Source organism: Chelmon rostratus, chromosome 21 (genome assembly GCF_017976325.1).
Source record: "Chelmon rostratus isolate fCheRos1 chromosome 21, fCheRos1.pri, whole genome shotgun sequence".
In the NCBI taxonomy this organism is placed as follows: domain Eukaryota; kingdom Metazoa; phylum Chordata; class Actinopteri; order Chaetodontiformes; family Chaetodontidae; genus Chelmon; species Chelmon rostratus.
Window position 1 is genome coordinate 17431769 of NC_055678.1, and position 15439 is coordinate 17447207.

The 15439-nt window shown below is 43.5% G+C and overlaps 1 protein-coding gene across 1 annotated transcript in view; it reads left to right on the forward strand.

Annotated features, from left to right (window-relative positions):
- antxr1c (ANTXR cell adhesion molecule 1c) overlaps positions 1–14291 on the forward strand; it is a 36621-nt gene extending 22330 nt beyond the window's left edge. The window contains exons 12-18 of the mRNA XM_041962536.1: positions 932–1010; positions 2972–3067; positions 3219–3257; positions 3765–3863; positions 4011–4178; positions 5582–5662; positions 11583–14291. Coding sequence (XP_041818470.1) covers positions 932–1010; positions 2972–3067; positions 3219–3257; positions 3765–3863; positions 4011–4178; positions 5582–5662; positions 11583–11846 — 826 coding nt within the window. The 3' untranslated portion in view covers positions 11847–14291. The remainder of the gene's footprint in view (positions 1–931; positions 1011–2971; positions 3068–3218; positions 3258–3764; positions 3864–4010; positions 4179–5581; positions 5663–11582) is intronic.
- The last annotated feature ends 1148 nt before the right edge of the window (positions 14292–15439 follow it).

The window sequence follows — 15439 nt, forward strand, 5'->3', positions numbered from 1 at the left end:
TGGAGTTTCTGAGAGGAGTTTTGACATGGGCGAGGTTTGGACTGGAGGGTGGGCAGAAGCATGTTTTGACAAAGAGTTTTTCTCTGCTGTATTTTACGTTCTGTAAAGGAAATTATTTAGTAGCTCCAAGTAAAGACCATAGGCTGCATTTAGAAAGGGTTGGTGACAGAGATTGTTCTCATTCCTGAGAGTGCAATTAGTATGGTGTCATGTCTTGGGAAAATATTTAACTTGCCCAGAACCATAAAAACAAAATCTCTGCTAGCAGGTTGTTTTTTTCCCCCATTTCCATTTTCTTCAAGTTCATCTATCCCACCTTGGCCTCCGCGCCTGCTGTGTGGCTCAGTGGGTCACACAATCACACCTACAGTTTGTTTTTGCTCTCTGGTTTTTAACCACAGTGGAAAACTTTTGTATTTGCTTCATTTGGGTTTAAATTGCTCAGTTGTAAGTGAAACAAGGCTCGTAAACAACAGTCAGTCCACTCACCAAGTAGCTCACGTATTGGATGCAGTTTTGGGAGCGTGCTCTCCTGCCAGGTTAGAGATTCTGGCGGCTGCAAAGAGATCTGACTCCAATTTCTGTAACCTTGAAAGACAGAGTTGAATGTCAGCATCAGGCCAGACAACACTTCTTCAGTTCTTATACCTCTCCATCAATTCATAATTCCTTGTGTTCTGTGGTTGTTTCCTGTTGGTTCATACTTTCTCCCTTCTAAAAAACCACCTCACAGTTTGCAGACGGTTCTGCGATGTTATTTGGTGTGAACCCAAGTTCAAATGACATCATTCTGGTCAAACAAACCGAGCTTCAAGAGGAAATAATTCAGACTAAATAAACTGCTCCTAACAGGCTTGTTGTGAACTGTAATGTGAGCTGCCGACATGAGGATACAGAACTTACTTGTTCTGCGTGTGTTGTGTTTTTTCAGGGTGATTTATCTCCAAGTGAGCATGAACGACGGTCTGTCCTTCATCAGCAGCAACGTGCACATCACCACCACAGAGTGTGTAAGTTGCAGCTTTTTGCCTCCTGCTCAGTACAATCACATCAGTGTACTGATACTGCACTTCTCAGAAATGTCTGATGGCTGATGCAGCTCCTCGTGGTGCAATAATGCACAAAATCATACAGTAAAAACAAAGAAATTAAAAACTTTGCACTTCAGTCAATGTTAGTAATGTTTTCCGATGATTATCTACAGCAGTGGTGTGTCCTCTAATCTGATGATGAATAGTGTTTTAAATTGCAGGTCTCCACTTTAAAAAACAGAATTATCGCATGTTTCATGATACAGCGCATAATAAAAGAGGTTTTCCAGGTCTTCTTGTATTTCATGTAGTTTCCACTCTTCTTCCTCCTGCTTCTTCTGTCCTCTTCAATCTCATCTCTTTTCCTAGAAGCCTGTTGTTTTGTTCTCTGGAGTGAGTTTCCTTACCCTCTTTCATCTTCCCTTTTTCAATTTTCTTATTTTCCCCGTTTTTGTGAGAGCCAAACCACAGGGGTTTGTAGTAGCGATCCACCCAAAAAAAAGACCCTCTGAACCCCCCGGGGTGGCTGGACACAAAAGGGTAGAGAAGCAGGTTCGTGACCGTGAGCCTGCTGGTTCAATCTCAGCATTTTGGTTGTGAAACCGACAGAGAAGCATCCTGTAACAGCCATGACCGAGGTGCATTTAGACTCCTGTAGCTCCCAGGTGTGTCAGTGTTCTGTATATAAGCTTGTGAAGCAGCGTGGAGCGTCATCCCCTTAAAACCAAGATTAAACAAGATGCAATTTAAGACCATTTAAGCAATTTAACAAAATAAAACACGTATGTTGGAACATATGGAATGAAACCACAGCCACATTCCCACCCAGCCAAGAAAGGAACATGCTCTTTGAAGCAGTTTTCCCTCAGTCCATGCAACATCATATCCTTGAAAATATTGTGAATTCAAACGTCTGTGTTGTGGTTCATGATATACAGAGCTCAATTAGACATACCATTGCAATTAGCTGCTTCTCGCCACTAAGCTAAACCATATAGGCTGAAGTCACAACAGGCTTAAGGAGGCACGACAAGTTGCTTACTTGAAATGCGTAGGCCTGGTGCAATAAATAACATGCAAGCTAAAGACTGAAAACAAACTGCACAAACCCAAAAAACCCTGCAACCTCTCCCTCAAATCCTCCCACGGGGCCCCTTCCAGCAGTTCTAGTCTTTGTAGCGAGTCCATAAAATATGGCCGTATAGCACGGGACGACACACACATTGTATGTGCGAGAGTGGCAAAACGCAGATGTTGTCACTGTTAAAATTTGTGTCATTGTTTAAACCGATGCTTCACAAATTTTGCTTGTCAGCTGTTGAAAGTTAAAGAAAATTGATTGGGAAATTTCTGAGAAACAGTCATTTGGTTCCAGTGATATACTCTCTGTGACGGACCCCACCGCTGAGTGGGGTTCAGATAATCCCCCCATGTCTTTGCCACAGGATAGATAGGGGAAAGTCTAACCACATGTGATCCTCATCTGTGGTCTGTAATGGGAACCAGGTTTGGCCCATGGACGCCTGCCTGGCTTAAAGTGAGCAAAGTAGCTAGTGGATTCATTCAGGGATCACACAAATAACACCAACAACTGTCATCAGAAAAACAAAAGCATGAATATTTAGAGTGACAGAACTGATGAAGAACGAAAAGCAGAAGGCTTCTCTGAGCTTTCCTTAAAATCCATCATACAAGTATGATTATATGGCCCCCATACCATTATTACTGGATGGACAACAACTTCTGTTTCTAATACTGCTACTGTTTTTATTAGCACCCCTGCTTCTGGTACTTCCACTACTACTGTTACCACAGTGTAAGAGTGTGTTTTTTAAATCTCAGTCCAGATGAGTACATGTGAGAACTTGTGTGGTTTGGTACAGCAGTGCAGTGCATGTGGTTGTAACGTGCTTGTATTTGTGTGTGTGTGTACTCACCAGTTTGATGGCACCATTCTCCTGATCACCTTGCTGGTGTTGTTCCTCCTGCTGGCCCTGCTCTTCATGTGGTGGTTCTGGCCTCTCTGCTGCACTGTGGTAAGAAACATACACTACATTCAGGAGGTGGGCCATTTGAAAAGCAGCACTTAAATTACAGTTATCCAGAGCTTCACAGGGGTTTGTCTGAACTCCAGAGGACCAATAAGCACCTTGGGGTCCTGATGTAATCTCTCCTATTCTTCCACAGGTGATTAAAGAACCACCTCCTCCACCTCCTCCTGAGCCCGTGAGTCAAAACACACAAATGCACACACACAAATCCCTGATACCTCTAGTATGGTTTTTTTAAAGCAACAACGCTGTATTATTAGTCACAATGGTCTTAACACAGACTAAGGTAAAGAAATAGAATAAAAAGGTATTATAGTTGATTGATTTGAGTCTGTGTACCTCTACAGAAAATGACTTGACTCAAAAATCCAAAATACCACCAAAACTGCAAGAATAACCTACAGTATCAAAAAGAATGAGTGTTAAAACTCAGAAATCCATCTCTTTCTTTTCATAATTATCACCAGTATATGCACACATTAAGGCTTATACAGGTTAGTAGTTAGTGTAATTCCAGTTTCTGTACAGATCTCAGCTGAGTAAGCAGTATTTACCAAAGCTTGACTCTTTAAAGTAGCTCGTAGTGAGTATCTAAATGTATGATAAAGCCTCTGAATATGTGTGTTACAAAGTGTTTAAGAGAGGGAAAAAGTTTGGTTTTGTGTGATTGCGTGTGTTTCAGGAGTCAGATGATGAAGACGGCCTGCCCAAGAAGAAGTGGCCCACTGTGGACGCCTCATATTACGGAGGAAGAGGAATCGGAGGGATCAAGAGGATGGAGGTGACGCACACGCACAATGCTAAAGCCAATCGTAATGAATCTACAACCCAAAAAACAGACGCAAATGAGACGCTGTGCTTTATGAGCCCTCATACAGCTCATATTCTGTAGTGTTTTATATATTCATGCGTTGCATGCTCTCTGTAGGTGCGCTGGGGAGGGAAGGGTTCAACTGAAGAGGGGGCTAAGCTGGAGAAGCCGAAGAATGCGGTGGTGAAAATGCCGGAGCAGGAGTACGAGCCCTTTGAACCCAAACCGAAGAAAGCTCACAACAAGAAGGCGCCTCAGAACCGGAAGTGGTACTCGCCCATCCGGGTAAACACACACTCACTTTCTCTTTGACCACACAGACAGTGGGGAGCTAAAATGTTGCCATGTAGTCGACGTAATCATGCAGTGAAGCTACAGAAGAACCCAGAATGCATCTCAGTGTGCGATCGAAAACTTTTTAGCACGAGTGCACCCTTGCTGTAACTAAACATCAGCTTTTCAGGAACCCAGAAATCCGCCTTGTTTACAGACTGACCGCTGCTCATTTTTGAGTTCTTGCCCAGTGAGTTTCAAATAACTGAGGGTGGCAGAATTTTCTCAACCCACAGAGAGGCCTCAGCTCCTTCAACTGAAGTTAAAACATGAAAAGCACCACGAGTGGACTTGAAAAGTTTTCACAAGACAGCAGGGAGGAATAAAGCCTGCTCTGGCCATATTTATGTATAATTAGCTACATAAGCACACAATTCCCCAGCCATCAGTGTGCACACATAGCCAGAGTAACATAACATATTCTCCAGACAGGGAAACATTATTAGACTTGGCGTCAGTGCTGTTTATGCTTTCATCGGACGCTACAATACAGCTCTGTGCAGCGACACTGGCCTTTCACACAGGAGCAACACGTACGCTATCTGCTACCTCACAACTTTGAAGGCTGTGTTTTGAATGTGACACAGTCCGACAAACAGCACCGCTGTGATTCATGGTGAAACTGTACACTCTTCATACGTCACAGCCAGTGACGCTCACTCGTCACTGTGTGTTGGGCTGTGGTTGGTCCCTGTGCAGCTCTGTTTCTGCACCTGAAGAAGACACTTACTTCTTTCCACTCAAGCGCCAGCCATCAAATCCAACATGACAGCAGCTTCTAACACCTTATGTAAAGAAGAATTCCCCTCTTAATATATTTAACACCAGATTTAGCTCTTGCATCTTTATCAGAAGTTAAGAGAGTACTTTGTTCAATAAAGGTCTCATTGAAATGCATGTGCCACAGATTGTCATAGCTGATATTGCTGGGATCATCATTACTTTCCTGTATAGGAGAAATAATCTGCTGCTGAGCTGTTTGATCCTTTTCTCTCTGGCAGATCGTTGTCTTTGTGAAAAGAAACTCTGTTTATTTGTGGGCGCCGAGAAACGGATTCATAGGGATTTAAAGTTCACGTGTCTTCAGTTAATCAGACATGATCCGAAAATACGACCAAGTGACTAATCAGCACGGCTTCAACCAGAGAGGAAGGAACTAATCAGCAGAATCAGCTGCTGTGGTGTTTGTTTGGGATTAAAATCTGCAGACTCTTGGCTTTGAAGGACCACAAACCAAATGTTTGCTGATACAATCAAATCGGTGTTAATAGGATTTTATGAAGGATAGCAGTGTGAAAGAGTTTGATGTCCAGATGTGGCCAGCTGTTAACCCCCCCGTCCTCTTTCCTGTTCAGGGTAAACTGGATGCTATCTGGGCTCTGTTTCGCCGCGGGTACGACCAGGTCTCCCTGATGAGACCCCAGCCCGGGGATCATGTGAGTACCTCAGCAATGCACCACGAAAATATTGAATTTCATCAAATGATTTTACCCCCACCCACTTGGATTCACTTCCCCTGTTATACAGTTTTTTCCTCCATCCCTCCTGTGGTGTTTTACACATGTGATGACCCACAGCTGTATCACCCTCTTCTTTTCCTTCTTTCCTGGAGGTTGCAGTGTTAATGGAGGCAGATAGACCACTCAAAATATTTTGTCATTTTTCAAACAACAGTTTCACATGAGAGGACAGCTGTTGCTGACAGATATAATTAGCTCTACCTAGCCTGTTCATTAAGCTAACATTAAAACTCCATCAAGCTGACTCTTGCTAAACTTGGATTGGACAGTTGCTGTTTAGGGGAGGGCTTTCTATTTGTTGCATATCTTGCAGTAGAACAGCTTTACTAATACGGATATTATTGCATCAAATTCACGCTGGATGACCTAAATTTAAAGGTTGTGTAATTTATGATGAATCAGATATTAAGAAGGATATTTTCAGATATGTGTGTGATAACCTCAGAGGGGCAAAAAACACAGAGAAGCCCAAGATTATGTTCCAAACTGGCTCAGTGTTGAGCGTCTAGTCGAGAGCCTGAAAATGCTTCAGTCATCTGTACCCATTACTCATCCCGTCCTCCCTTCCTCCATCTGTCTCTCCGTCTCATTCACTCCTTGTGTTCCTGTGCTGGCTAACACCTCCGCTGGCCCATCTCCATCCTGTTGAGCCAGCCTCGCTCTCACACCTGCTTCACATTAGATGCCATAAAACGCATAGAAAGCCGAACCGCTGCTCAAAGTCAGGACACATCCTCGTAGCTTGACGGGACCTTCTTCTGATGTGTTGGTGTGTATAAGCTGGTAAAACTTCTCTCTTCTTCGCAGATCAGCCACATGGTTTAGTTTTAACGCTCGGAGCCTTTGTATCAAAAAGCCACAGATAAGAGTTTGGTTCGAATGTGGAAAAAAGACGGGAGTTCACTGAGTACAGAAAGCTCTCCCGGGATGTTTTAAATACCGCTGACACGAAGTCGGTCTTAATGTCTTCTGGTGATTCTTTATGATTTCCAGCTTCACTAGCCTCAACAGGCTTTTTTGTAATTCAGGGCTACCATATAAATTAGGAGTATAAACTCAAGTTCTCCATAGGCTGCTTGGTTTGTAGCCACGTTAGCGGGGTGTTTGGCGCTAATTACCGAATGCTGCAGCCACATACTAACATGCTAAAAGCAGATGGTGAACATTATACCTGATACATGTTAGCATGTTAGCTTCGCCATTGTGAGCATGTTAGCATTCTGACTAGCATCTAGCTCAGAGCGCTGTTGTAAAGTAAGTACAACCTCACAGAGCTGCTGGCATGCCTATAGACTCTAACTCTATAATGATATGATAATCAAATAATACTGTAATCTTTTTCCTCCTTATCATCAGCTTCTTCATCTGCTCTTCTTCTCTTTCTCCGTTTTCTTGTCCTCCATCAATCTGTTCTCCACCTTCAGTTGTTTCCGCCCTTCTCCTATTCTCTCTACTCTCGACAGCTGCTGCTCCCTCTGATCAGGCCCTAACCTAAGGGCTAGTTAAAATCATGCCTTATTAGCAGAAAATTTCCAAAGATCTTTTTTAATGGGAATTCCACATTTAAGAGTGTTTTCTTGGCTCCACCAACAGGTAGAGAGACAGGATTTGCTTTTTTTCTTTCCCTGAGACAAATGAGACAAGAAAAAGTCCCCATTAGCTTATGATTCCATCTCTACCAGAGCAAACTGGCAGTCTGATAAAAAAAAGATTTTGGACTTGATATCCTGAGTCAACAAAAGTATCTTACCCAGAGAAGCCTTTAGCGATGGCTGTAAGCTCTGCATGATGCAATGCTTACATTCAACAAGAAATCGTGTCTCTCTTTCCACTCAAATGATGTCGCCTCCTCAAGTCGTTCGTGGTTTGTAACGAAGCGGCAGAAACATCTCCGGGGCCAGCGGGCCGGCACGCTTCCAGGTAGTGGAATGTTTTATTTCAAAGAGAAAAGAGTGGAAACAAGCACGGGACGCCTCTTTCCTCACTTCAGGTGTTACCAGACAATCTGTTTGGCGCCACAGTCCCACCCATAGCAGAGCAAAGTCTCACACTCTGAAGCTGGCAGACTTTCAAATTAATGGGAGCGCTCTTTACGTGAGGCCAAGTTGGCCGAGCTCAGCCTGGATTCCTGATTGGTCATTCTGTTGCCATGGTGCGTTTTTCATCACTGTGCTGATTGCCACAATAACAGCTGAATGTCACCCTCGAGACCAGCCTGGCCACAGTTGTGTACAGTGCAGTCATGAGCCTCAGGGTCCGTTTCAGAAAGCAAACAGTGACACACACGTTCCCCCTTCAATGAACCCACTAACCCCTCTGCCTGTTTGCTCAGCATATGTGCTTGGTACAGTGTGCTGCAGACTGCCTGGGTGTGTGTTTGTTTGTGCATTATGCTTCTGTATGTGTGTTTGTGTGTGTGTGTGTGTGTGTGTGTGTGTGTGTGTGTATACAGCATATGTATACATACATAACCACATAATTTGACAATTACACTCACAAGGGTGAAGTTATCTACATTTAAGAGCGGAGTTAGCCATTATAAGAGCGTGTGTGTCAGCCAACCACATCCATTACACTGACGTCAGAGTGTACTGTACTAGGCAAAGCTGGTCCACATGCACACACACACACACACACATTCTCTCTCATTCATATAAATACAAGCCTCCCCAGGGAAGTATTTAGCTGGCTAAAGGACATGAGGTAATACCTACAGTAAGGCAGACGACTGCCAGGACCGACTCCACCAACGGACTGACCATGTCTCACACACACACACACACACACACACACACACACACACATACATACATCTGGCCAGGCCGAGACAATTTTATGACCTTGGTAAGACTGTAGACAGTGGAGGAGGTCAGCGAGAAAGAACGAGCGAGTGTGGCTTTCTTTAATCCAGGAAAATGTTCATAGATTCAAACCGCGGCTGGGCGCTAACAGGACGATGCACACGAAGCCAAGCTGGTATAAAAAAAAACATCTCTCTCAGTATCAAATTGGTTTAAGACCTTAAGACACCTTGTTTTAATAAACAGCAAGATAACAGCAACACCGGGGGCTTTGCTTGCTCCACAAAATGTGCTCATTCGCTTTGTCGCCAAGAGTTTGAGAAGATTGATCCCACTCTCGTATCTTCACGCCAAATCTGAAACTGCAGCCAGTTAGCTTATCTTAGCACAAAGACTAGAAACAAGGGGAAACCAGTTATCAAGATACATCTCGATTGTTTAATCCACATTATCGTTATTACCATTTGTCGTTTTTACACTTTGTATGAACTAAACACACAAGATATAACAGGCTCATTAGTGAGCTGTAGAGGTGCTGCTAAGCAGGCCCGCTAGTTTTGGTATTAATCCAACTTAGCGAACTGCTGGTGCTAGCTTCATATTGAGCAAACAAACATGGCAGCAGGGTATAATATAAGCGTGTTTCCCAACCGTGCAAGTTTTTTCTCTAAGCGTAAGTAGCTGACTGCAGTCCACCTTACATACTCCACCTCTCTGCTGTTCACTGCCCTCACACTGTAACATGCAACCACTTCCAGCTGAGCTTCTTAATATTCAGACACTAAGACGTTCCTCTATGTAATTCCTCATTATCGACACTGAAGCTGCTCTGTGGAGCTAAATGTGAGTTTATAAGACAAATCTGTGGTTCAGCCAGTCACCTAGTTCAGCTGTAATCTTTAGCAGCTGAAAAAAGAAAAAAAAAAAACAGCTTAGAAATATTTTCCTCCATAAATCCTGTGTGGGACTGAGCCAAAGTGCAGCACTAGTTTAGCATATTTGTGTCCCAAAGGAAGCTGTCCTTCCTTTGGGCGACACATCTCCTCTCCGTGGGTATTTCCATGAGGCAAGAAAACAGTCTGAAAGAATTTGCGATCCTCATTCAGGCTTTTTTTATCCGCGTCTAGCAATGCCAGACTGGATAAGTGGCGACAGACCAGAAACTGGTGGTCGCTGCTAGATTCTTGTCTTTTTCTGCTCTGTTTATTCAACTTTGTGTTTTTGCTCACAGCAGCTAATTTGCCAGTCGGGATGAACGGAATGTGGCCTTTGTGTCTGTTTCGACTGAGATTTTGTGCCAAATGTCGCCTTTATGTAACTATATGTAGGTGTTAGAGAGGAGTCTGTGGTGGATGTGCAGATGGAAGAAGACAGGAGAGGCTGCTGGAGTCCAGGGCAAAAGTTTAGAGTGGGATATTGGAGAATTGCCTCAATTCAATTAGGTGTATCATAATTTTCTTCTTTTTTTGTGTTGTTTTCTCTCTTTATCTCTCTTTTTTCCCTTACATTCACTCACTTTAATTCGATTAGGTAGTGTTTAATCAGCAGGATGTATGTCAACAGCACAGGTCCAAAGCTTGGACCTGTCTGCTTTGGAAGTGGTCTTTGTCCAGTGCTCATTCGTGCGTTTTCTCCATAGACATTTCAGTAGATAAAAAGCTTTTTTAAAACCATGACAACACTTTGTGCAAAGGTTAAAGACGGACTGAGCTGTACTCACTACTCACAACATCAATCACTGTTCCCTCATTTTCCACTCTGTGAAACCATGGTCCTGTGGCTCCAATCGCTGATACACGTTATTAGCAGATTAACATTACTGAACTCCACTCCGGCATCCAACCACAAGCAAGTATGGAGCTGATCAAGTTACTATGGTAACAGCGACCTCTGTGAACTCCGTGTGTAATGCTTTACGAGGAGCTCAGGATTCCTGCTGGAGCGGATTCATTTGTTTTACAGTCAGATAAGTCAAACCGTACTCTGCTGAAACGGTCCATCTTGACTGTTACCTTTCATCGCACACACACACACACACGCACACACACACACCAGCCCCAGCCTATAACCTCAATCCCTCCCTATATTTTTTCTTTTCTCCATATGGTCTCTTCATGAGTATGAGGGAACTTTGGTAAGAGAGTCAGAGCTCTCGGGACAGAACATTGGACTAACCTGGATCATTCAGAGTGGGGGCATCAAAGCAGGGATTTGAGTGTAATCTGGAACACCATCTGGCCACACACACACACACACACACACACACACACTCACACTCACACAATGTCACTGCCTTCTTAGCCCAGATGTGCCTCAGATTGGACACCTGTGTCTGTACCTGAAACGGTGTGATCATGTGTACATTTTTACCTTAGATGTCGATTCCTTTTCAAAATCCAACCCAGTTCTGTATTATTACAACCCATCTTTTATATAGTGCACACACACTGTAGTTTAACTACATAACCAGGCATTCTCTTTCCATATTACATATTCATTTTTAGTGTTAGGCTACATAATCATTTTGAACTCATATTATCATTGAAACACTCTCACTTTTTAGCAACACAAGGAGTCTCTGTAGAAGGCTCTGTGAGATAAAACCAGTGCTTTGAGCTACTTAGCACGAAACACAGGCTGAGGGGAATCTCATTAGTTTTGCAGGTATTTAGTCATAAATCAAAGGACTGGTAAATCTGAAATTTAGCTCAATGGCAGTGCTATAGAAAACATCAAAGTGTCACCAAAGTTATTACAGTTCATGTGCAAGGTGACATGAATATCTTTACCTTCTTGCATGGCAGATATTTCAGTAAAAATAAAAATGTGAACCTCGTGGTGGCACTCGATGAAAAAAAAACGTCTGTCCAGCGTTTCATGGCAGCCCAGCCAGCACAGTAGTTGTATCAGTTTGGACTGAAGTGTTGGACCAGTACCGCCACCCGCAGACCCACGCTGCCACTGGCACTGGAACGAGTCGTAGATCTGAACTCAAACTCTTTTCTGAATCGTATTGTCTCTTTCCTCGACTGCAGGGTCGATGCATCAACTTCACACGAGTGAAAGAGGAGTCAGCTGCAGCCAAGGCCCAACCTCGGACCCCGATCCACACGCCCTCGCCCCCACCACCGGACTACCGCCCTGTGACCCGCACCACCTCCTCGTCTCCCACCCCGATCAGCCCTCCTACCAGATCACCCCCGTCAGGCCAGGTACCCCCAGGACCGCCGCCCGCCCGCATACCCCCAGGGCTTCCCTGTCCACCGCCATCGCGTCCCCCGCCCAGCCTTCGACCCTGAATCACAAAGACAAACCCCTCCCGCCCCCCCCAACGCACCCGCTTCGATATCACAGACTTACCGCTCTGTTGACCAGTTCCTTCAGTTTGAAGGTCGTGGTCCTCGCTGCCAAAGATACTCCTGCTATAAGCCAAAGATCAGCAGTATTTTGAATCCCAGTCGCCCTGTGTGCCTCCTCTTGTATGGGAAAGAGTGTCGAGTTCAAACATGCTACCACCCAGTATGACACATTCTGGAGGAAAAAAAGTAGGAATACCAGGGAAACTCATGAAAACTGGGGTTTTTCCTGTTCTTAATGCTTTCTGGCTTATTGTTTACGTGCAAAGAGGTGAGTGGACCCACAAAAAATTGGAAAAGGTAATTTTGTACAGGGCGTGAGTATCTGCTAATGAGCAAGAAAAGTGGGTTTGACGAGCAGTTTGACTCGACATTCTGTCCCAGACTGAGGGTGAATGGGGAGATTTGGGGAAATATTTTACTTAGTGTTGGCGTTTTGTGAGATCAGGGAGGATTGTTGCTGGACAGCAAAGCATGTAGGGACAGGAAGTCCACAGAAGAATACTGCAATGGATGAAATTTCTTTGTTGTCTTTATCAACTACTGAGTCAGGCCATTGCTGTCGAGAGTTAAGGTGAAAAGTAGGTTGTACATGAAAATCTGACTAACCACATTAAACTTGCTAAGCAGAATGGATCGGTTTATGTTTCCATTGCTGTGATGGTGAATCAGAGGTTTTAGAAATTAGATTTCAAAAGGATTTCAATAGGCCGTGTTGTTAATGGTGTTGAGTAACTAAGATAAAAGTCTGATTTGCCAAAAAACGTAATTTCTGGACATTGTTAGTTGTTCTCAGTGCCAAAGGGATTTTTTTCTTCACCTTTTTGTGATGTTTCTTTTCTCCAACAACATGCCAACCCAACAAATTGCAGCCCTTTAATATACAGAAAGTATACAGTTCCATGATTTTGTGGTCCAGTTCTTGAACCATTCAGTGACAGGGAAGTGTACAGATGTTCCGTGGAAGGTATGTTTTTACAATATGTGTTTGTGTTATGAATGTTTCGTTGGTTGATATCTTTGAGGCTTTGGATTTTGTCCTTAACCACCTTTTCATGTAGTTGAATTTAGAATACAGCGATATATATTTTTGTTTCATTTGGATTTTTTTTGTTTTGTTTTGGTATCTGCGCACATAGACTGTTGGGCTGTTACAGTACATATTTGTTTTTGTTAGCATTTTGACATTGAAACGTATGAAATCGAGCAGATAGAAATCAGGTTAAACGTCTCTCCTCACAGTTTTTATACACACTCCTGATACTGTACTTTGATACCAATATGTGTATTTTATGTCTTCAGTTTTATCATCACCGGTCACATTGCAACTGCAGGGCAGTTCAAAGAGCATCTAATTTATTTTACTCCCCGAGAGAAACAGAGGAGAGTACTTGAATATCGACAAGGTGTCCAACCACCAAGACGGACACTGTGCGCAGAATTTAGAAACACAACAGCTAGCCAGTTAAAAGTCATATGAAGCTTACCAGCGTTTCTCGACCCCTCAGCTACACTGAAACACTTTCCAGCAGGTGAATAGACGCTGTGCAACATGTGCGTGTTAGCAGTGACTACATGCTAAATCGCGGGGAGAACTGGGAAACCCCCTCCAACACCACGAAAGAACCATGAGACTTTAACGTTGCGGTGTAGAAAAGAGGTTGAAAAGTGCTGGTATTCCTTTCACATCCAGTGACTTCTGGAATGTTCTTCTTGTTTGATTTTTTTTATACTTTCATTTTGATGTACGTCATTCAGTTATGTCGTGTACCGTTGTCTTTGCACAAGCAATCATTAATCTGCGTCGGAGCTTAAACCTGAGCTAAAAGAGAGGTGCATACGTTCATCCACCAACCATCCACACGACCTTTATATTCCACTGAAAATGCCATTTGACTTTTAAATTGCCACATCTCATTTACATGGCAATACATACTATGACACAGATGTCTTTGAGACAACATACCTGTTTGTTAGCATTAAGGTGAGACCACCAGGAATTGGATTTTTCCATACAAAAGTCAACCGTTTACAGATTCCCAAACCCAGCAAGACAATCGTGTTACATTGTAATGTGATGCACCATCGGACTGCGCCTTGGTTTGACTTCCTCCTCCTGCTCATCTCACGGTGTTGGGAGAATTAAGTTCTCTGGGACAGGAAACCGGAGCACATCCCATCACCTTAGTTGAGATTTATTTATCGTGCATATGAGAGAGGAGGAGTGGATGTGTTTAAACTTTGTTACATAAGCATGATCACGTTGATTTGAAAGCTTGGACAGAAATGCAAAGTGTCGCTTTGCTCTCAGCAGTGTGCATTTCTTTGTTTTATCTCTCTGCTCTGATCAGAACATACAGATGTGGCTGGTTGATGTTCCACTTGTTATTGCACAAAAGAATTTCTGTTTGATGGGTTTTGTTTTGTTTTGTTTTGTTTTTTTTTTTGGTTCTCCCCTGTAACACCCAACGAAGAATTCCGGAATAATTGCCGCACTGATGCAGGATCAGTGTTTGAGGGGGAACTTCTGCAGTGGTTGTCGCTGTCAGAGCTCACGGTCATTCCTAATCGAGATGAGATACATTATGTTAATCAGTGTTTTTTTACACGTATAAACAGCAGTACTGAAGCAAATATGAAAGACGTATATGATTTTCTATCGTTGGTTGACATGACTTTTTTTTACATTATCAATAAAGGTTGACTTCCAAGCTTCTAGCAGAGAGTCTCTGTGTGTGATTTCTGCTGGGACTCATGTGTAACACAGCAGTCAGGGTCTCGTCTGTCTAACATCCCTTTTGCAGCTCCACCCTTGCAAGTTTGGACAGTGAATGACTGTACCTTTCACAGTTAGCCCTGTATACTGCCCACACATTCATCTTGGCTACCCTCATAAGCACAGGATTACCGAGCGTCTGGCCACGCTCCAGCTAGGTCCTGTTTATCTTAACCTATTCATGTGAAACTGATGCTGTACCCGCAACTGAGTTTCCTGATTCCCAAAAATTGGCTTTTTTTCACACCAGACATTTTAACTCATCACGGAAAGAAAAGCACAGGTGTCACTAATAACATCAACTCTCGACTCTACAGACCCTGGCTCGCTGTCACACTGTCATGACTTACTGAGACATTTGAACAGATCACAGCTGTTGTTAATGTTATTAGTGAGTCCTGTACTCGTCCTGCTCTGACGAGACAGACTGAACGCTGGAGCCGAGGCCTGGAGCAGCTGTATGCATCAGCGGCAGCCATATCTGCTGTTTACATTCAAAAACCACAAGTGTGATTACTTAGACACTGATAACTGGATCCATCCAGTGAAGGCAAGTATAGGAACATGTGAAAAGGCTCTGATAAACCCACTGTACACTAGAGGTCTTCATGGGTCCAAATTCATGCCTGAACCTGAAAAGACATGAAAATGTACTATCAACTGAACTGGGATTATTTGAAAGCTGGAACCTGGACCAATGCAGAACCAAGAAATGCCAGACCTGGATCTGACCGGGACCCATCTATTATTTGAAAGCTGC